A 22,314-nucleotide genomic window follows, 5' to 3' on the forward strand; every position below is an offset into this window, starting at 1 on the left:
AAGCTTTGATTTTCTTCTTTATTTAAAAACAGTTCTTTCAGTCCTGGATTAAGAATTCTGATTGAAATTATCTTCTAATACCAAACAGATTAATATATGTGAACTAGCAATTACCGTGAGACAAAGTTGCAAATGTTATATTTGTTAATAGTATCATATCAGAGGGCAAATGCTGTCTTGAGATGCTCATGGGTCACATGTGAAATCCATAGCATTGACATGTGCACCGGAAGGCAGATAAGACAGATTTCTTTTAAATGAGTCATAATAGCAACTCCTGAAAGGAGAGTCTCTTCTGTCTTTGGGTTCTTGGGCTAAACTTTATATTCATCACTTTCCTTCTTATATTAAACTAAAGCAATTCTTCCCTGGTCTTCAAGAAATGAGCTGGTGATCTCAGTTCATTTGATGTGGAGTAACCAATATAACAATCTCTTTATTTGGTTATCTTGGGTAAGACACGAAGGGTTGGATGGGCGCTGGAGACTGCACTGCCCTTTTCATTCTTAGAGATGGGTCCTACCTAACAGTACTGTGAAGCCTAATTTAAAAAAACAAAACAAAACAAGAACACTGCAGAGAGGCTTGTCGTGCTGTTACCTAGGTCTCATTGTGTTCTGGGGGCTGAAAATGTAGTTTTTCCAAAAGTCACTGTGTTCCCACGTAGTCGTGGGCCTCCGTGAAAGAAAAAGCAGTTGAAAGTCCTGTAGCAGTTCCCCTTTTAAAATATTCAGGCTTTTCCACCACAAATATTCTACATACTGAATTGATTTTTTTTTTAAAGAGATTTTAATTTTCATGTATTCCAACTGGTCTACTCTTTGACTGGTGATTCTGTTTTATTTTTCTGTCACAGTCACTGTGAGAGACCTTTAAGTAATCAAAAAATAATTTTGCAAAACTAAAATTTTAGTTTCTCTTAGCTTTGCAACAAACCAGATTTATTTTTTTTTTGAGGAATAACAAAAGTCTAAAAGATGTAAAACACCTTCCTTTTTTTGCTACAACCTTACTGAATACACTATTTTACACTCTTCTCACAGTACACTACTATTTTATGGGAACTGTATTCTACAAAAGAACGGTGATTTTATGGAAAAAACATGGGCTGAAACAAAACTTTTCTGTCTTCATGATTTCATGGTGTTTGCATGGAAAGACTATTCAGTGATGTACAGTTATTATAATAAAGACTGCTGGAAACTCATCTCCAGTCAAGAATCGGTATTTCAAAGGACTAAATCATTAATAATGGTTGCTTTTTTAAGTGCTTTAATGGTTCTCCATTCATAATCTCCTATCAATGGGAAATACATTTCTGATTGGTTTATTGAATTAAAATGTTGGGATAAAAAATAATGACTACAATAATTTAAAGAGGTCTGTAGTCTTGGTTTCAGGTTGGTATAAAGGCAAATGACGCGTATGCTTACACTGTGCACTGGGATTTTATACATTGGGATTGTATGTACTGGGAAAAGGGCTGGGGGGATGAGGTAGACCCTCATATTCTGCAGGGAACAATTCGCTAACCGCAGGCTGATGTAGCAAAGCCAGGCCAGGATCCATCCCTGTAATGGGTAACTCTTGACGTATTTTTCACTTGAAGATCTAGAACGCAGAATATGAACAATGTAATGAAAAGAGGTTTGCATCACTTGGAGCTTTTGAGAACAACTTTTCAAACACAGATCTTAACTTTCTTAAGTAAAATGTGTTTATACTGCAGTAATATTTAGCTGTGAAGTAAATCAGTTTGCAACACAAGATCATTACTAATTCTACTTGTGTTACTCACTTAGAGAAAATGTTTTTATTTTTGAGTAGGTCTGCTAGTTCTGGCAAATTTCCCACTTTAAAAATCAGGGTTTTCTGGAATCCGAAGACTAATTCCGAAATGTGCTTACTTCATGTCTCTACTTCTAATGGTAGTGGTACCCATCTGTGGAAGAAATAACTTAATTATTGTGTGGTGTAATTAACCTCAAGTGATGCATTAATTTTTGAAAGTGTTAAGATACTGATTTAATCTCTTTGTTTTTTTTTGTTGTTGTTGTTGTTATTGTTGTTAATTGTATGGTATAGTCTGGGTACTTTGAATGTTGTCCAGTTTTTCCCAGGGGGTTAGGCACGTTCGTTATCCAAGTGAAAAGTAGCTGTCATGGGGACAGGCAGTCTTTCAAACCTTTAGTCCTCTCAAGAGCTGTGAATATTAAGCCAGAGGCCTTACCTTAGATTATTTATTTAGCAGTATTCCACTGGGGCCTGTGAGTTGTTCACTGTGATTGTTGCCTCTACTACAAAGTAGGTGGGCATTTAGTCTTGGTAGCAATTGGGGTTTTTCAGGGAGTACCATTTCATCCTTAGACAGGACAATTTGCAGCAATCCAGACCAAAGGTGCACAGGCTACAGATGTGATTCCATCAATTTGTTCTTTCTTCTGTTATTAAAACAAAAAAAAAAATCCCTTTTTTTTGCATTTAGGGTGAGAAGTATTCTTAAAATGAAATTACAGTTACAGTCAATGGAATTATTGCCTACCAAGTAAGAAAGGGTTTTTTTGAGTAGATTATTTTAAACTTGATCCAGCAATTCAGTCGAATAAAGAGTTTATTCAAAATTCCCTTTTGATAGGTATATCATGTCATTGGTTAAGATAGGGAGCCAGCTAGAGAAAACAAAAGTATGCTGAACTCTCTGGAATTATGCTTTGATAATATGGCTATGGAAGATAAAGAGTTACTTAACTTTTTTGAAGACAATGCTTGTTTCTGAAATAGATGGGCAATCGTATCCTCAGAATAAACTTGCTTCCTTTCTTATTGGGAAGAATTCTTTCAGAAATGGGATTGTTAGTACCAGTGCTAGGATGTTTTTGTTTTGAAAGATAAATTATGCAGAAATGAAATGTCAGGGTGGACTCTCAGAGCCTGAGGCTGGCTATTGTTCCCAAAGACAAAAAAACCCTCCCAACTGCTCTTTTTTACTATTCACAGAGAGAACGCAGGATGCTACGACTGAGGAATAGAGATCAGATAATATCAGCGGTATTTCTGTGACTTTCACTTTTTGGCTTCTAAACTTTTCAGTTGAAAGGGTAATGAATTCCAAGCGCAATAAACTTTGTGATAGTTGAGATTAAAAATGATCATGCATATTTCTTAACAAGTTAAAAAGAAACCTTTATTTTTGTAACAGATTCTATAATATTTTATATAATTAATATTTTACATAATCCATTAATTCATGTGGCATATTTTAGACATAATCCAGCGGTGTTTCATGTGTAAATCAAGATAACCACATAAATGAAAACATAAATAAAAATGTAAGAAGAGGAAGGGATTATGACTTAAAAGCTGTAAAAATAATGTAAATTGTTATTTTTATCAAAGGCTGTTGTCCTGGAGTTAATTACATCCTTACTGGTCCTGTGTAATTTTATAGAACATAATTGGTTTCTGGATCAATATAAAGAAGTACTTGTGGGGATCCAGTAATACTAAGGCCAGAATCTGTTAATCTTCTTTTAATCAGATCATGATTAAATGGGACAATTGCATGTAGTACATGACTGAGATCAATAATAAAACAAAGAGGGAGAGTTATGCTATGAGTAGACAACCAGGAAGCAAGGAAGGCCTTGAGGAATCATTATTTGAAATGTAAGCTTATTTCAATCAAACAGCAAGGCATGCATTTTAGAAAGAATTACAATTTTTTTCACTGACTAGATAAAATGTTAGAAAAATCACAACTGCTCTTTGAACCAAATGCACACAAGCTAAAACCAGACCTATGCAAACACATGGCTTACATTTGGGTGATGAAAGGTACTTAGTTGAATTATTAGTTGAAATGTAACTGCAAGCACTGCTAAACCACATTTTAGAATTTCTTAATTGAAAAATAACAATGAATGGCAGGTTAAATTAAAACTGATTCAAGTAATTCAATCCACCATTTCCCAACATATTACTCTCTGCAATAATTAAACCTTCAGTTACCGAGTACTGATGGAAAAGCAAAATGAATGTTAACAAAAAATACTGGATGATCAAGCTGAGGGCTGAATATTTGGAGACTGTTGCAGAGGTGTTTTGTCATGTCTGCTGCTGAGAAAGTATTCAAAAATTATTTCAATTTTAGCAGTGGAGAAAAAGTTTAAGAAAATTGGCTAGCGTTATTGAGGGCATGCATGTCAGTTGGGATCAAAATCCAGAACTTTTATTTATTCTCGAACTGTTCCTGGATTTTAAATGTTGTGTGCAGTTCCCTTCAGCAGCTGCTGCAGCCATGTATATAAAAGGTCACTGCCCTCAGCAAACACAGTTTGAAGTGTTTCCTTTTTTGATTATATATGCCACTGGTGAGCAGTAGTAGTCATACCAGCTCCCTCTTCTATGTAATATTCAGAATTTGTCTTTCTGAATAATGTTTAGTGCTTTGTTCTTATGAATGCTTTTGAGATGAATGCAATGGAAGAATTTCTATCCACCCTGTCTTTCTAAACTTAACACTACAAATGTATTCCAAAAATTCCCTGGACAAAAGTAAATAGACTGGTATGCAGAGTATCGCTCTTTGTAGAATAATCAATTTCCGAGCTTGATGCCTTCATTGTTACTGAGTCAGATTTTAAGGCACCAAGCATATGCTGCAGTTGCTATTTCATCATGCAAGTGAAATACACCATTTAAAGTCAGATTTCCTTTGAAAAGATTTAGCATAAACTGTAGGTAGATATATTTTATTAAATCCTTTTTTCTCCTCGGTGTTGTTTTAGTTGAAGAGATGAAGGAAACTGTTAAAGGAAATTTAACCTGCAGAATTCTAAATCTTAAATGTAAAGTATTCTTTTCCCTCTGGAGGTCTAAATCACAACTTTTTTAAAAAAATACTTACAGTACTGACAGTATACCAGCCAGTGTGGAAGTAATTTATCTACTACTTAAAAGAATCCAAATCTGGGAAGGCTAAAATTTTGAAGTACCATTTCCCAACAGTTCAGGACACGAAGGGAGAAGTTGTCTTTCACATAATGAAACTGCCAGATTACCTGTATCTTGAGGGAGTTACTTCTACTGAAGTATTTCCAGGACGTTGATGTGAACACCCACTGCCAAAGTGACCATCAGAAAGCTCCTTTTTTAAGTCTCGTATAAAAAAGTGCTCTCTCAGGCAGCATGTTGTCACCTTACAACAGCTTGTTTTATGGAATCTGAGATAAGGATAGTATCTGCCCAACCTTTTTGCATTAAAGAACACAGCAGAGTCTTATTAATTTGGAGACTGAAAATGGCTGTTTACAGTTGGGGGTGGTATATGTCAGTAAATAATAGGAATTGTTCCTGAAAGTTCTGGTGACTTCTTTTCACAAGAATTGTAAGTATGAAATACTTCAAACAGATTCTTACCTGCTGTAAGTCAGCACAGAATCATTAAACTCATGCTTTTTAACTGAATATCTGATCCTCTCTGACGTTAGAAGTTGATTGCCTGGAATCAACAGTACAGAAGTCAGCATTGTTATCTTTCAGTAGAACTGAGAGCCATCTAAGTAGAAAATGGTTTTGACAAGAACAGTAGGATTTTAGCAAAGGTAGACTGCGAAGAGAAATGCTGAATCTACATAGAAGAGGTGTCTGTCTATATGGAGATGTTGTTGGAAAAGAATAGTGTTGGAATAGAATTTAACATTGTCATATATGAAATCCACTAAGTATGGACTTTCAAATACAGAGCTCATCTCTTGCAGTGAAACTTCATAAATATCATCTTGCTTTTATAACAAGAGATAAATATGGTTTGGATGGAACTGTATCGAGTATTGATCGCTTAAAGCTATAGGTGCTTAATTTCAGATCAGATCTAAATTATGCTTTAAGAAGTGAATCATAACTAAAATTTGGCACGTTGAAAGTAAATGGATCTAATAATTTTGGTATATAAACAGTATCCCTGCAAGATGTTATGGATGGACCTTTAAATCCCAGGCATCTGCATTAGGGTTATGGTTGTTGTGATCCTATCATCTACATTTGACAGTTAATGCTGTTCCTGAAATTTTCAGGTTTTTTATGACTTTACCTTTGCCTGGAATTTGGCCAAATGTTCCCTTGATCCTAAACTACTTTGAAGACCATGTCTTCTGATATCTTGTTTAGATCTTACTTATAGCTTGAGGAATATTTTATACAGAAGAAGAAAAATCCATCTTTGTCTTCCTCTGTGAAGACACTTTGTGTAATCATAATGTTAAATTCAGAGAGCTTGAGAATAATACACAAAATCAAAATCCCTGAAAAAGAGGAATATTGATAAAGGAAGTCAGGAGATGAGCCAAAAGAGCACCTGATTATTAACCTTTTGAAAAATGCAAACTGGTGCACTTAACCTTCTAAGCAGTCATTTAGCTGCAAGTCTGTAGAACAGGACATCTCCAGTTTAATGACGGAAGACGACATGCATCATCCCATCTTTAAACCAGCTGGAACATATTAATGGGATCAGATGCCTGGGAAAATTCCCTTAGAGTTGTGAGATATGCTTAGCAGGGGGAGGGTGAAGATTACCAATAGGCGTGATTATGCTATTCCAGTCTGTTTGGAAATTAATCTGTGCAACTACTGCCCTAAGCACTGGCTTCCTTTCCCTTCCGAAGTTAGGTAGGACATGTGACAGGTTAGGCTTGGGAAAATGTAATATAATTCCTGACATCCCTTATGCAAGGCAAAGCAATCTGCAGAGATATCCATGAAGGTTTTCATCACTTTAGTGCAAGAATATGTGAAATTTTATCTGTGAAAGCTCTCTGCACCTTAGATGGTGCCCTGCATAGCAGAGTTTGCTCAGATATTTGTTACACAGAAAGAGAGTATGAGGGGACCAGTGTAGAAGTGTTGTGGGCATCATTTAAGCCTCGTAAAAAGCTCCACTGAGTATATGCAACTCTTGAGTCTGTTTTAAAACTTGTGGGATACATTTACACACAAGATGGTTTGGGGAATATCTCCTATTATTTGTGCTAAATAGTTTGTGCATAAGTACTTAGTTTTTAAAAATGAGAAAAAAAGCACATTAAAATATTTTTTCAGTGTAGTGCTACTCTTGAAATCATCTTCCTTTTGTTGTAGATGAGCCAAGATCTTTTTTACCCTGCCAGGAAAAGGAAAGCCATCTTCACAGTATCACCCCTTAGGAATTCCCCGTTCTTTTGAACCAGTATTTGAGATAAGTCCTGTCACTGTCCTGCCTCTAGTAGTAATTTATTAGATGCTTCAGAGGGATTGCTCCTGAAAGGGCATTAATATAAAAACCTGCCCATAATACGGATTTATTCCTCTTCAGATGGGCTTATGTCTTGTGAAGCCTGAGAGGTAACTGACCTTATTTTTGCTTTGTTCCTATTAGACAACTTGCAAGACCAGTTGCTTCATGTGGTGACACAGTAACACCATAATTCCAAGACTTAATGGCATTTCTTATATTTAGCTGTGGAAGGACTTAGCAACCAAATAAATACAGCAATACTTACACATTCCATAGCGTTCCTCTGTAGGAGTTTCCAGCTCTTTCATCTTTTGTACCCTGTTAATGCATGCTGTATCTTCTGACCGTGGAAAGTGTCTCAACTTTATTCAGGTCAACAGAGCTAGGAGACCTTACACCACCATCAAAGTTGTTTCTTTACATTACATTTAGTAGAAGGATGTATTCTCATCACTAGGACAACTGGATGACTCATGCTCTGTCAGTGCAAACCATTTGTAATTTATCATTAGTATGGCTTTTTAGAAATTAGTGTATCTTTTAAACAAACTTGAAAGGAGAATTAGAGATCTTCCTCAAAGGACACAGAATAGTAGATTAAAAAGATCAAGAGTACAATTCGGTACATTCATGTTAAGATAAACATTTTAGAGTAGAAGAATAGCATTTTACACCACAGCCATGCAAACAGCAGTTAAAATTAAGCCAGTGTTCAGCTGCAGTAGGAAGATGAAGCGTAATAGAGTCCCATTAAATGTTGGTGGTAATTTAGTAGGCTGAAGTCATGCTGGGCTACCAAGGCTGAGAAAGCTTTCTGCCTTCTCTCTGCTATTGCTCAGCTGATTTGTTTGGAGTTTGATCTAATTCATCTGGATGTGAAAAAATGCAAGCATTACTGATGTGGAATATCCACATTATTAATGTGGGGCTGCACTGTAGCTAAAACACTAAAATATTATTCTACCATTTAGAATTTTAACTTCATTAAATAGAAACCTTTAACCCTTGAGAGGAACCTGGAATCATTTGGTTGAAACAGTATGAAATGCTTTTTTTGTCCTTTTCATTCGCATTTTTTCCCTTCTCCATATCAAAAGTTTCTTGATTACGATGATTATACATTGAAATTTATTTTTCTTGCAAAAAACTGTATACATCGCTTTGTGGAACAAACACAAATAAAAGATTTCAAAGCCATCTATGGGATTTAACCACACAAGTCACATGGGATTTGTGTGGTTAAATGTGCTAGTCAGGCACTTGTGTGTACTGTGACAAAAAGTTTAAAATTTTTTTCAGTAAGGCATATCAGATAAGATGGTATCTTTTAAAAGACCAGCTTCTATATGTGGAAAAAAGAAACTAAATATGAAATGGAACCCCTTTGTGCCTTGACAGTTTCTCTTCTTTTTCTTGGTTATCAGTTGGTATAATAAAAGCAGTTCTCTGTCCCTGAAAATTTTTCCACTTTTTATATCATTACGGTGGGGGCACCTCAACTACAGAAATCGTGTTGATAACCATAGTGCGAATCATGAAATCAACCCATTCTTCATCCTTCCCTTCTTGCTGCCTGTTGAAACAGGCCAAACAGCTTTGTCTGCATTTGCTTTAAGAAGTGCCTAGCAGTTTGCGGTGTCATACCAAACATAAAATTACCTTTTGGGGAGCTCAAGGATTTAATCTAGGATTAATTTGGGATGACTTTGTATGAGTAGATCTAGAGAATAACCTCAAATCCTAACAATTGTGATTTTAGAATCACTGTACCAAAAAGAAACTTCAAGGTTAAAATCACACATAACTCAGGTGTTTGTTGAATGTATAAGCCTTTCAGAACATTATTTATTATTGTCCTGTAAACCATGGCCCATAATTGCTTGGCTGCAGTTCCGGACAGTAAACTGCAACTTCAAATCATCCTTTCTTAGCCTGCTAGAGAATTAATCTCTAGCCAAGTAAAAATAATGTCTCAGCAGAGATCTGGTACTGGAGACCACTGCAAGTCAAGGAACATCTCCTGCTCTGCCCCAGTAGAAGCTCTACAAATTTATACTAAGTAGTTATTTTTAACGGAGTCTTTTAAAAAAAATCTGAAACATGCTAAATTAAGACAGGTATTAACATTTTAAATTTATCTTTGAGATCTACTGTTTAGTTACCTACTTGGTAACATCAATAAGTCTTGATGGAGTGGAGGAATAGCCTAACTGACTATCTACCATTAGGACCTCAGATGAGGCCGCAGTATTGAAAACTGCTAAAACCAGAAGATATATAACTCTCCCTTTTTTTGTTTTGTTTGTTTGTTTGTTTTAATTCTGGCTAGGTGCAAACCAGAGGAAGAAGAAAGATTCACAAGGATCTTCAGGAAGCTCCTGTGAGCAGACCTCTCACAGAGTGAAGACCAGCAGAAGCTTTAATTCTCCTGGTGTGAGAGAGAACCCTGGAACGGAGCTCCCTGTAAACAGGATAATCGATGTGGATGGAGTCAAACTGGAAGACATTGGCACACGCTCCTGTGATGATTCTGAAGGGAACCTCAGCTTTGAAGGTTACATCTCTGAACTGAGATCTTGCCAAGGGAGGATGAGGACTGGAGTTTATAGGACATCAGACCTTCCATCTCTGATTACTGTCAAAAGTGAGAAGAATAAGGGCACTGAGAATCAGTATAAAGCTACTTTTGTTTAAATCTCTGTTTTTAATTAAGAATTCTGGTATTTTTGCTTGGCATCAGCAGCAGTGGAGATATGCCTTAGAGACATGTTCCTGCAAGTTACGAGTTGTTTTCAGTACCCAGTTACCTTCAACGAGCCTGTCAGACCATCTGTTCTGATATGAGTTAGAACTTGTAGAATGAAAAAATAATATTTCAATGAAAGTATCGAGCTAAATGTTTTTGTTCTCTTACTGTTTCTATATAATTTTCCCTGGGATAATTCTGTTGCACAGTGCAATTAAAGTTACGATTTCCACCCCTACCTTCTTGTCTTTAATAAAGACAATCTCACTTGAAATTTCCCTACCCAAACTTTTTATTTAAGATAATTTCACTTTAACCTTCTAACGTTTTTTCCTGGTCTGCAGGATTCCCTGTGCATTGGTAGGCTTTTGAAGTGGAAGTAAAATCAGTTACGGGTATAAAAAGAGTAGGATTATTTTCTTAATATCTTCCTATCTGTCCCATAACGTTTGGGAAGAGGTCCAGGTGGGATTCAGTCTTGTCTAATGCATTGCCTGGATGGATATATGCAATAAGACCATTGTTATACAAGCAGTAGGAAGAAAAAAAAAAAAAAGCTGATAATTTCCTGTGCTGGGAATAATAGCTGCTCTCATAGCCAACACTGGTGACGTTTCCATACAGAAATGTATATACTAATTACACAGTGGTGAGAGGGTTGTCCAGGCCCCTCCTCATCACTGCTCTTGGTGTCTTTTAGCTTTGGGGAAAGGCAAATTTTTTATTGCTCTTTTGATAAGTGGTTAAGTGCCCCTCATTCTTTTTGTCATTAATTGTACTTTCAGTTAATCTTATAGCCTTGGGTGGAGTTTTGAGGAAAAGATACTTAAGAACACTGAACATGTTTCTTTTGCCACTCACTCTTTTCCTCCTTTACCATTTCTTCAGGAGAGGTTATGAGTCTGGACATGCAAAAGGGTACATGAAGAAATGAGAGTGTTGGACCTCTGCTTGTCAATGTGAAACAATATTAAGCATATATATTGGGACCTCCTGGTGGTTCACTGCTTTGAAATTATTGTGAGACTTAAAAAGTCATGTTACATAGCTCCTAGACTGCAGATGCACACAGGCAGTAAGTCTAAAGCATCACAGTAATTATTCTTTAACTTCTCTTTGCTCCTAAAGCATAGCAAGAATCATGATTTTTTTGAATAACTGAGAATATTGGAGGCAGTCACTCAGTTTATTAAACTCAAATCTGTAAGATGAGGGAGAGGTACATAAGATTTTATAACAGTTAAGTAAGATTCCTAAAGCTTAAGCGTTACACATCAAATACTCCAGTGGTATAAATGAACACAACACCTATTAGCTTTAATACTTTAATTCATTTCCATTGATAAGGATTTTGGTATGGATATTGAAGAGAACCCTTGTTAAAATTAGGCTCAACTCAGTGTGTGACGGAATGAGGATATATGCTGTGAAAATAGCTGTTCTTTAAAAAACTTTCACAATTAAAACTAATTTGAGAGTCATGCTAAAATCATAGCGGTGTAACGATACTGGAGACTTGGGGAAACACAGCAGGCAGAAATATGAGTGAACGGGCTTGGAGAATGGTGTAACTGGGTAATGGACTGTGCTGTTAAAATACAGCCATAGCATACGGCGTGCGGGCTGACTTTATCCGTACTGAAGGGAGAAGCTTCTATACTGATCCACAGGGTATGTTGTTTTGCATTGTACTATATATCACCAGTGGGGTACACAACATAACAGAGTCATAGCTCAAGGATGTGAAAATATTTAAGTATCTATGTATTTTAAAAGTGGTTTTCCCATGGTTTGGTGTTCTTTTTTTTTTTTTTTTGGTAGAGAGGATATTTGTTTGCACAAGTAAATGGCCACAATTTTTTCCTCTCTTCTGGAAAATTAATGGCTTTGTTCTAATCAAGACCAACGTTACACCAGTCAGACTCAAGAGAGGGCTTTTTGACCTGTGATATGCTCTTCACTTTCTGTGTGTCTTGGAAAATAAAATCCTAACATCATACAGACAAAAGCTTGAAATTCAAATACAGTCATTACAGTCTCTATTAATCAGTATTTTAGATGAAACAAGGTTGTTTATCTTACATTGTGCAAGTGTGCTTAAGTGACTTTTAGTGAGCAATACAGAATTCTTCAGCTGTAAAATGAGACAGCTAAGGGGAGATATAATAAAGTCTGAAAAACCTTGAGTGCCATGGAAAGGGTGGATAGGGATTGACTATCATACTCTTTTCTAGCACAAGAATTAATGGCCATCAGATGAAACTAGTAGAAGACAGGCTCAAATTAAAGAGTTGTCTCTTTACCTTCTCCTGTTTTCTTTTCACAAGCTGCTGTGCTCAGAAAAAAAAAGGAAACAAACCTGCTGTTTTTAAATTCTGAGTGCAGCAAACTGCATTGGACTGTATCAAGGATTCAAAGGGAATTTGACAACATGGGAGAGTTAAACTGTGTGCAGGAAAATGAAGGACGTGAAAGAATGGAGTTTTCTTTAACATAGGGAAAAATCTTGGCACTATGCCTGGAAATCCTGTAAACAATGGGACATGGGAAAAACTGTTCCTCTCCACACTGGACTGTTATGCCAGTTATTGGCTTATTGTTTAAAAGAATGAATTCATAGCTAGGACTTATGGAAACTAATTCTTTAGACTTAGAAATAATTAATAATATTCTCTCTCCTGTTCAATATCTGACAATATAAAAGCTAAACCTGCTGGAATCAGTTGCCACAGATCATGGAGTTAATAAAAATGAATGTAGACAGCCTGTCTCTGGCTGATGTTTTCCAAGATTTTACTAAGGATGTTGTCCAGTTTTAATTACTGTGTGACTTCAACATTATAATATGATTTAAAGTTCCCTCATTATACTGTGATTTCCACTACTAATGACATCTACTTGCAATTAAAAAAGCAGCCTATTTGAAGCACTGCTTGATAGCTTAATCCTTTATCTTGCCAGCTAGTTCCTAAAGGTAATCAGATTTTATGTGATTTTATTTCTCTTTTACTTTTCCCAGTTTTCCCCTGATGAAGCTCTGCTTGTACAGAGAGTTACTCTTATGTCTCCTTAATCCCATGATGATAAATAAAAGGGGAATTAAGTCTCCTCATACTCTTACATGGAAGAGAGAGATCCACTGACCTATATCAGTACTCAAACCTGAAACTGTAACAACCAGTGATATAAAAAACCCAACCCCAACACTTAGAAAATCCTTCATTTTCTAAATCTTATTTAGTATACCAGTTGTCTTATATTTCACTTGTTGTCATGGTATCTGATTTTCAAATGGTAGTTGTTTCAGCCTCATAGGCTCCATGACAATCACAGTTTTGTTGGGGTTTTTTTTGTTTGTTTCAAAGGTTCTGTGAAGAATGGAAAATGCACATATAGGCAAATTTACAAAGGGACTTCCCCTTTAGGATTACTATAGCAGTGTGCCTTGTCAACAAATTGTGATATAACACACATGCAAAATAAACCACTGCGCAGTTTAGCTCTGGGGGATGGCATGACAAATAACCGATGTTTTTTGAAGGCACATTAAACAGGCTTTGCAAAGAGACTTTGCAAGAGATTTCCTGCTCTGTAAGAAGGAGCCAATACCTGGCTGTACCATGTCCTTTCTCATGCCCCTGAAAGTCTTCTGGAGGCTACTGAATGTCTGTCAAAGATGTTGGGTCCTTTGTGCACTCTTTCTCTGCCTGAAAGTTTTCGCCACTTTTCTTGCCCTTGCTATAGTATGCATTGCTTTATTTCTCCCTCTCTTCTGATGCTAGAATTTACTGTTCTTAACAGAAAACTGTTAAAAGACATGGCTCGGCTGATAGCCTCATCTCGTTATAGCAGAGATAATCAGGACTCATGAGCTTATTGTGATTTTTCTGGAAATAGCCTGATTTTCACCACAAAACTGAAATCCTTGCCAGTTTCTCAGTAGTAGTGTTAATGCTCATCCCAGACTTCTCCAACACAGTATTGATAGTGAATGTTGTCATTTAAATGTTCTCTCCTAAGGTACTTGGTAGCTGGGAGATGGGGTGAGTGTGCGGCAGTGGTCTGTAGCATCTGTGATGCAAACACCCAGAGGCATCTTTTCACAATTTCTCAAAGATTTTGAAAAGTTTCCAAAGGCTCAGTTAGACAAAGGCCACAACTTAACAGCAGGCCCTTATCAAGCGGTGTGAGAAGCCAAAACCGTTGCAGGTCCGAGGCACTCTCCTAACTCTCAACCACAGCTCATTGTGTTTAGAAACAGCTGTATTTTCTGCATCAACAGGCAGATTTCCAAGCTTTGTGGGATTGTAGCAAACCTGTGTGACAACAGTGTTGCTCTGCGGATAGTGTGGGTGTTTACCCTGCAGCAAAAACAAGTGGCTCATCCAAGTACTTCTCTCTCCTTCTGCTCTTGGAACAGCATCCCAAGCTTAGCATCGCAGGTACTGAACAACTGGGAGATTTGTGAACCCTAATCCAATGCCAGTTAAAATAGAGGAAAAGCTTTAATTGATTTTACTGAAATATTTCCTTGCTGTTGACCAACTGTCACTTTTAGCCAGGTTACTCTTGATTTTTTTCAGAAGACCTTTATCTGCTGAGAAGTGATGGATGATCAGGTGTCTGCAAATCTTGCCTGCATTACTCACAGAGTCACAGAATCACAGAATTGTCTAGGTTGGAAAGGACCTTGAAGATCATCCAGTCCAACCATTAACCTAGCACTGACAGTTCCCAACTACCCCAGATCCCTCAGCACTATGTTGACCCGACTCTTAAACCCCTCCAGGGATGGGGACTCCACCACCTCCCTGGGCAGCCCATTCCAACACCCAACAACCTGTTCTGTAAAGAAATGCTTCCTAATATCCAGTCTAAACCTTCCCTGGCACAACTTGAGGCCATTCCCTCTTGTCCTATCGCTTGTTACTTGGTTAAAGAGACTCATCCCCAGCTCTCTGCACCCTCCTTTCAGGGAGCTGTAGAGGGCGATGAGGTCTCCCCTCAGCCTCCTCTTCTCCAGACTAAACACCCCCAGTTCCCTCAGCCGCTCCCCGTACGACCTGTGCTCCAGACCCTGCCCCAGCTCCGTTGCCCTTCTCTGGACACGCTCGAGTCATTCAATGTCCTTTTTGGAGTGAGGGGCCCAAAACTGAACACAGGAATCGAGGGGCGGCCTCACCAGTGCCGAGGACAGGGGTCAGATCCCTTCCCTGTCCCTGCTGGCCACGCTATTGCTGACACAAGCCAGGATGCCATTGGCCTTCTTGGCCACCTGGGCACACTGCTGGCTCCCGTTCAGCCGGCTGTCAATCAACACCCCCAGGTCTCTCTCTGACTGTCAGCTTTATTTTTATACTTAAAATGTTAGCAAATCCAATATGTTACACATGAGCCAACATGCTTTCTGAATTGTTTGTGTGGAAGATAGGGAAAGAAAATTGTTTATATTTTTTCATCCCAAGTGATCATTCTGTTGTACAGTCTGAAATGTTGTTGTAAAGAATTTGATTTGTATTCTTGTTTTATTTGTGGTTTTATCTTTAAATGTCTATATAGTGACTTTCTAATATGATAACGCACGTTGGATTTATTTCTCATGCCTTGTCTCCCAAAAGTATTGAGAAATCCAGTACTGCACAACTATGTTTATAGAATCTTAAGTGTGTCAAACTCATTTAAAATGTTGTGTATGTAGTAAGTAAATAATTTATACCACTGGAACGGATAATGTTTCACTTATATCTAATTTCAATGTAGGGAAGGATGTGAAAAAGGTTTTTTCAGTTATTCTGGAACCTGCTGCCATTTGGACATCACAGCTTCAGTCAAAGTATGAGACGTGAAACTAGCCTGCATTTTTTTAGATTTTGTAAAGATGTCTTCTTAAACCCAGCTTACATAAAGAAATTCCTTTAAAAGAGGATTCTTAAGAATTTCTGCCAAATATTTATATTCCTTAAAAATAGCTCATCCTCTGGAATTTAATAATAGTGGGTTAGGTTTTTAGCCTTTAATTAATTCCTTTTGCTCTATTCTAGCAACACAAAAGAATTGCAAACCTGAGGAAAGGCAGTAGCCAAATGTTTTCCAGGTACAGTGTAATCCTCCTCTGGCTTCCCTTCTGCATAGCCTCGGTGGCTTGTCTAGCTCTGCAGTTTCTGAGTGGACAGATGCATCAGAACTGCTCTGCCCTTGCAGCAGGCACTGCTAAAATATACAAATGCTCTATCTACCAGAGAGCAAGAGTGGAAAAAACTGGTGGGCCCAGTGGTTCAGTGTCTGTGTACACTAACCTGAATCAGTGACACAATGATCCTTGCATGGTTCCCTTCTCATTCACCATCCTCTTTGAACACTTTGTGCCAGAGCAAGGGGACATACAGAAGTTATAGAAGCAATAGTAGGAAATAATGACTGATAGGAGTGGGATGAAATGTAACTCTTCCAACTCCATGACAACACTGTGTTGCTCCCCATGATAATCTTGTACCAATTTCCAGTCATGATGCTGAATCCCAGCAGGTACACAGATCTGCGAAGACACTAGAGCGTTTCCAAGTGCATACAGCCTGCAGCAAGTATCAGGGTGAGTACTCCAAAGATCGCTCACCTACCTCACTGGAGAAGGCCCTGGAGTCCGAGGTTGGGAACTATATTCTTAAATAACTTGTGTCTGCTTTTCCAGGACGCTTTAATCTGACCTTGTTTGCATTCTCTTTCAGCAGAGCTTTCTGTACGGCTTCAAGCCTCAATTCCAGAGCAGGCTGATAAAGAAATGAAAGGCCAGCTAGAAGTTAATCTAATAAACCTAGTTTTCTTGTAGTGGCATAATCTTAGATCAGGGCACAAAAATTAAACTAATGCCTCTCCCCATTCCTGCGGGAGGTGACTGGGGTCTTTGTTAATGATCTGAGTCTTTCCTAGAAAGATGAAACCATGTGATGAGGGGAACTACCCTTTAATTACTATTCTCCCTCATTTATAGACTTGCACAAACATCCTTTTCAGTAACTATTTGCCAGTATACCAACAATGTGAACTCAGATACCAACAATATCTATGTAACTTCAACCTCTTCCACAGTTTTAAAATTTCCAGAGTCAATACTACAGCCAGGATGAAGCAATGCCTGGCTGAGATCAGCCCTCTGTATGCAAAGCAGTTAGCTGAAACTTGTTTGCAACCAGGAGATAATCAGTGATGCTGGGCACATATCTCTGACCTTGTGCTTGCTGTGAGTGTTGAGTAAAAAGCGTGTGTGTGTATTAGAAAATCCAGAACAACACATGCTGCAACTTCACTCCCTGGGGAGAGGGTGAAGGCACAAACAGGCAGATGTTGAGCTTCCCGTTGGAAGGTGCTGATGGCTAAGCACGCTCCATCAGTCTTGCACTGCCTCAGTCTCCTGGAGAATGCTGGTTCTCCCATTGCATCTTGCCTGTTTGTTTTATGTTTTTGTGGGAAAGGGACAGATACAAAGAGATGAGATTTTGCTGCCATTCATTGCAACAACAGCACATCAGTTTATATAATGAAAGGAATCTGCAGTACCATAAGATTTAATTTTCCTTGCTAGATAACTGTGTAATTAACAGGATTGGGCTTTGTGTGAGCAGAAGAAAGTCCAGTTTAACTCAAAATAGACTTAACAGAGCTGATATGAAACTCATGATTTCTCTTTTAGGAGCACCCAGTTGGGATCTGCTTGCCTAACTTTAGGTGTCTACTCCAAAGCTGCCTTTGTATCTTAAACATGAGTGTTACTTTACATATATGGTAGAGATATAGTTAATGCTGTCTATGGATGTAAAGTATTATTTGTTTAATACTGTCCATAGATATAAAGAATTATTTGTTTCATCCTCAAGCTGAAATGTATGTTTGGACGGGTGACTCGTACCTTAAACTTCACTCTTGTATATTTTCTAGGTCACCATTACTTATACTGGGAACCTGGATACCTACCTCAGATGTAAATAGATATCCAGGAGGTCCCTAAAGCTGGGTGGGGTGACTGATCTGCCAGTTTCTTCTGATGTGTGAACAATGTAAGTCAATGACAGCTCAGATTGTTTCTGCAGCAATTACACAGAGCAGCAATTACATTTCTGCAGCAATTACAAGGAGTGGCACTGGAGTTACAGGAAAATGATGGGGAAAAAAAAAGAGAGAAGGAAATACAGTGGGGATATTGGCCACACTGTGAAATCTTTAGCCTAAGCCCGTTCTTGAGGCCAACAGTGAGGTAGTGACGAATAACTTCTGAAGTCAGGATTTCTGCAGTGAGGAGAGGGCTGCTCGCAGGGAGGGACACCAGGTTCTTCCTGGGACATCTCTGCCTGCCTGACTTTTGGGAGTGTGGGAAAAAGGGCCTTTAGATTTTGTCAGGGACAGCATCCCTATTGAATTGATGAAAAAACTGTGCAGCAGTTTCCAACAGGATGAGAACAGAGGGAGGTAATAGAGAAGAGGAGGCCATCAGTACTGGGGCTTTTATATGCAGCGAGAGGGGAGCCCTGGCGAGTGACATCCATGTTCCTCTCTTCAGGAGGCAAGTTTATCACTCTGCCTGCCCATTATGCTACCAACTTTCCAAAACACACCCTGAGACATGGGACTGAGGTCCAAGGGTCCTGCTCCTGCGTAGGACCAGGAGCTCAGCAGCAGGGAGACCGAGGGGAGGAGCTGGAAGTGTCCCTTAAGAGATTTGCCACCAGATTTGTGTTGCAAATACCCCAGGAAAAGCCTAGGCAAACCCTGTGCTAGACTAACAGACTGACAATACAGATTGATAAATTGAAGGTGAATATCCTTATGATGATACTGCAAAATCCAGTGTCCACGCAGCCCTGCTGGCCCTGGGCAGCTGCTGCAGTGACACTGAGTGACAGGGGCTCTCCCTGTGCAGGGTGCAGCTTTAGCAGAGGGCACCTCATTGTGTGGCTTCCTCTGGTCACCATAGCCAAAAGGTTGATCAGTGGGTATCACCTGGTGCTTCAACCCTTGGCATATTAGTTATCTGCAAAGCAGAAAGTGAATGTTTAATAAGAGATGTGGTTTCCATTTACATATATGTATATATGAAGAGAAAAAAGGAAAATGTATATGTATCCATATACACACAGGTTTCCATACAGGATATTATTAGGGCTGCAGTCAGAATAATTAGAGCACTATTTGTGAACTCTGCTCTCCACCCTACCATAGGAAATAACACCACAGTCGAGGCAGGCTGTGGGGCTGCTGTCCTTCCCTGTGGGGCTGTCTCTTCCCGGTTGGTGCTCTTTCCCGCTTTGAAAGGGAAGACTTCAGCTGCCTTCAGCTACAGAAGTGGAGCCACCTTCCCTCACACATGCCTGACTTATAGACCATTTTAAAGCATGCCATGGGGGCGTCTAATATGCTAATGAAGAAAGTGGGTGGAAAAGCAGGAATTTGAGCACAGCTAAAAATGTACATGCCTAACAATTGCAAATCAGCCTGTGCTGAAGTTACCTAAATGGGTTGGCATCGGTGGAAGGTGGGTGCCTCTACACCTCTTCTTGTCAGTTTTCAGTGAGCACACAGCTAAAAAAAACCCATACGCCTCTGTATATGGGCCTACTGTTTCAGCTGGGGTTATCAGCAAAGGTTTATATCAAAGTCCTTGAAAAATACAGTTACCTACTTTCCACTCTTATTCGTATTGTAGGAGGAACAGTCTCCATGCAAATACATCCTAGACTGGTTGCAGGCATAGTATATTAGGTATGGCATGACATCTGGGTGGATGAAGAGAACTAAGTAGCATCTTGAAATGGACTTCTAAAATCTTGGTTAGTTTTTGCAACTAGATCCATGTCTGGGGTGTATAAATGGAGGTTCTGCATGTTGTGGCTTGTAGCAGGGCTTTAAATCACTCACAGATTTGTGTGATTAGGGGTATAAAAATCACAGTCCAGTTTTGTTTCTGCAGCTCAAGCCCAGCTCTTCCCATTGCTACTTTTATATGATTTGATTTTTCAGATCAGAACTAAAAGTTTTCTGGATGCATAGAAGAAACGTTTGTAAGCACAGCTGCAGTTAAAGGCTTTTTAAATATATATCTGCAATTACAGTGGCTGAATCTGGCTAAAAATGTGATTTCACAGAGAAGAAAGCATGAAGCCATTACAATGTCAGTGTACACAGAGGTGGTCAATTGAAAAGAGAAAAATCGCAGGCAGGATATTATCTGGTACCACATCCTGCCAAGGCAAAGCCACCCATGCCAATGGGAAAAAGTATACAGGAGGTCGTGCTTGCAGAGTTGCAGCCTGATCAGTATGTTATATGCCTCTTTGTGGTAAATTTTAGCAGGAAAGACTGGTGCAGGAATGGATTAAATGGGGCTACAGCTGCAGAGAAAGTACAAAAAAAAATGAGGAGAGTCTTCCTAGGAGTGCTGAGGGCAGAGGAGGGGATGCCCAACCGAAGGCTGTGCCTTCCAGGTGCTGTGCTGGTGAGGGTCCTGTGCCTGCTCCCGCAGGACGCAGGCGGTGAGGACAGGCTGTGAATCGCTGGGAAGGTACTCACAAGTTCTGATACTTGTAGCTGAAGGTAGGTACAGCTCTGAGTGTGGACCCAGTGGTGTGGGAAGAGAAGACGCTAGTGGAGAGCAAGACCACAGAGGCCATGTCTGAGGGGCAGCAGTGAGATAAGAGGGCAAAAGCAGCAGATTAGCATCAGAATGTGGGGCTTGGTGTAGAGCGATGTTTAACACACCAAAGCCAACTGGAGGAATCATGGGGAGAAAATCCAGGAGTCCAGGGACAGATCCATCTCCATGGGGAGCTGTGATGGTAGCGCGAAGGTCTGCAGAGCTGCTGAAGGAGGGCCCCAAGCCCTGCCGAAGGCAGAGGCAAGAGGAAGACCTGATAACGCAATGAAATTGTCTCATGCATGGAAGGAAGATGTTCACTTTGCTGCTGTGTGCTGATGAGGCAGTGGAGGCTGCTGGCAAGGTTGTGGGACAGGATGGGACATCCACAGCCAACGTGTTGGGAGTGGGAATGAGGGTGATGAGGGAATGAGATGAAAAAAATAACGTGATAGATCTGAGAACAGTTTCAGTCCCTGGAGAGAAGAGAAAGGAAATCAGTGCAGAAAACCCCAGAGCTGTGAGCTCACAAGTGAGGGAAGCCAGGAGAACTGCTAGAGATGCTGGAGGGGTGTGGGAGGTGAGAGGAGTGAGGAGGAGTAAACATTTGGGTGAAGGCGTATCTTTCTGTCCCAGGATTATCTGCTAAGTGCAGCAGCACCAAATCCATGTTTGCTGGATCCCAGCTGCTCAGCAACCAGCCTTTAGCAGCTGCGCTTTTACCAGCCTCACTGCCTCTAGGAGAGGGAGGATGGTTTATACAAGGATTTGTTTGCTCTGTTACGGTGTGGCAGAGGTTAGGCACAGCTTGGAGACTGTGAATATTAACAGCAAAGTCTGGTGGAGGGGAGGATGTACCGGGACTCCAATGCTCTTTGAAAGCCAAAACCATGTCAATTTTTTCCCCTGGGATTTCTAAAGCTGCCAGGGGGAGGGGGGGTAGGGTGGGGGGGTGACACTCAGAGGTGTTTGTTGTTGCAGTGTAGCTATGTGGAAAGCTGGGTGCTACACTGTTTAAGGCCCGTATGAATAATCAACTTTTCAGTTTGATTTGAGCCAAAGCTTTTCTTTTTTTTTTTTTTTTTTTTTTTTCTAGCTGAAATAAGCAAACAAGCAAAATTATTTCAGCTTTCTTCCTTTGCACATGGCTTTAGCAAGAGGAACACAGTATTTTTTTTTTTCTAAGCACCACTCCGGAACAGGGAAGAGGAAGTGGAGGCTCACTTCTTGCCCAGCGATGGAGATGCTGGCTTTGGACGCAAGTAATCTGATGGAGGCTGCACCATTTTCTGAGACAGGTCTGACCCACACCCACCTGTGTCAGGGCAGCCCTGAGCAGTAGGTGTTAGAGGCAAGGGGAAGGGCTCCTCATGCATGCTCAGTGTTGCTGCACTGCCTTTAAAATCTTTAAAAAGTCCCTAGGCATGGAGCCCATGAGTATTGGCCTCAGTTCTGGTGATTATGTTATTCATTAAGTAACGGGGACAGCTCTGTTTTGGTAATGGCTCCCAGGACCAGCAGCAGAGAAGAAGAGAATCCCATCTGACTATGACAACAAGGTCTGTAGCATGGTTTGCAGGTCCCCCAGATGAAAAGGGAGTGGGGAGGGTTTCTACATCAGTCTCAGGTTGTCACTGAGTCCCTTGCTAGTACACCAGGAGCAGAATTGCCACA

The 22,314-nt window shown here is 39.6% G+C and overlaps 1 protein-coding gene across 6 annotated transcripts in view; it reads left to right on the forward strand.

Moving 5' to 3' along the window:
• RGS12 (regulator of G protein signaling 12) overlaps positions 1-10,383 on the forward strand; it is a 91,012-nt gene extending 80,629 nt beyond the window's left edge. For 5 of the 6 annotated variants that reach the window (XM_074904427.1, XM_074904422.1, XM_074904429.1 and 2 more), the window contains one exon: positions 9,603-10,374. In XM_074904427.1, the coding sequence (XP_074760528.1) occupies positions 9,603-9,967 (365 nt within the window). In that variant the 3' untranslated portion in view covers positions 9,968-10,374. Of the gene's footprint in view, positions 1-9,602 lie in introns of all 6 variants that reach the window. The other variant, XM_074904423.1, reaches the window with a different exon arrangement.
• The last annotated feature ends 11,931 nt before the right edge of the window (positions 10,384-22,314 follow it).

Source organism: Athene noctua, chromosome 4, assembly GCF_965140245.1.
Source record: "Athene noctua chromosome 4, bAthNoc1.hap1.1, whole genome shotgun sequence".
In the NCBI taxonomy this organism is placed as follows: domain Eukaryota; kingdom Metazoa; phylum Chordata; class Aves; order Strigiformes; family Strigidae; genus Athene; species Athene noctua.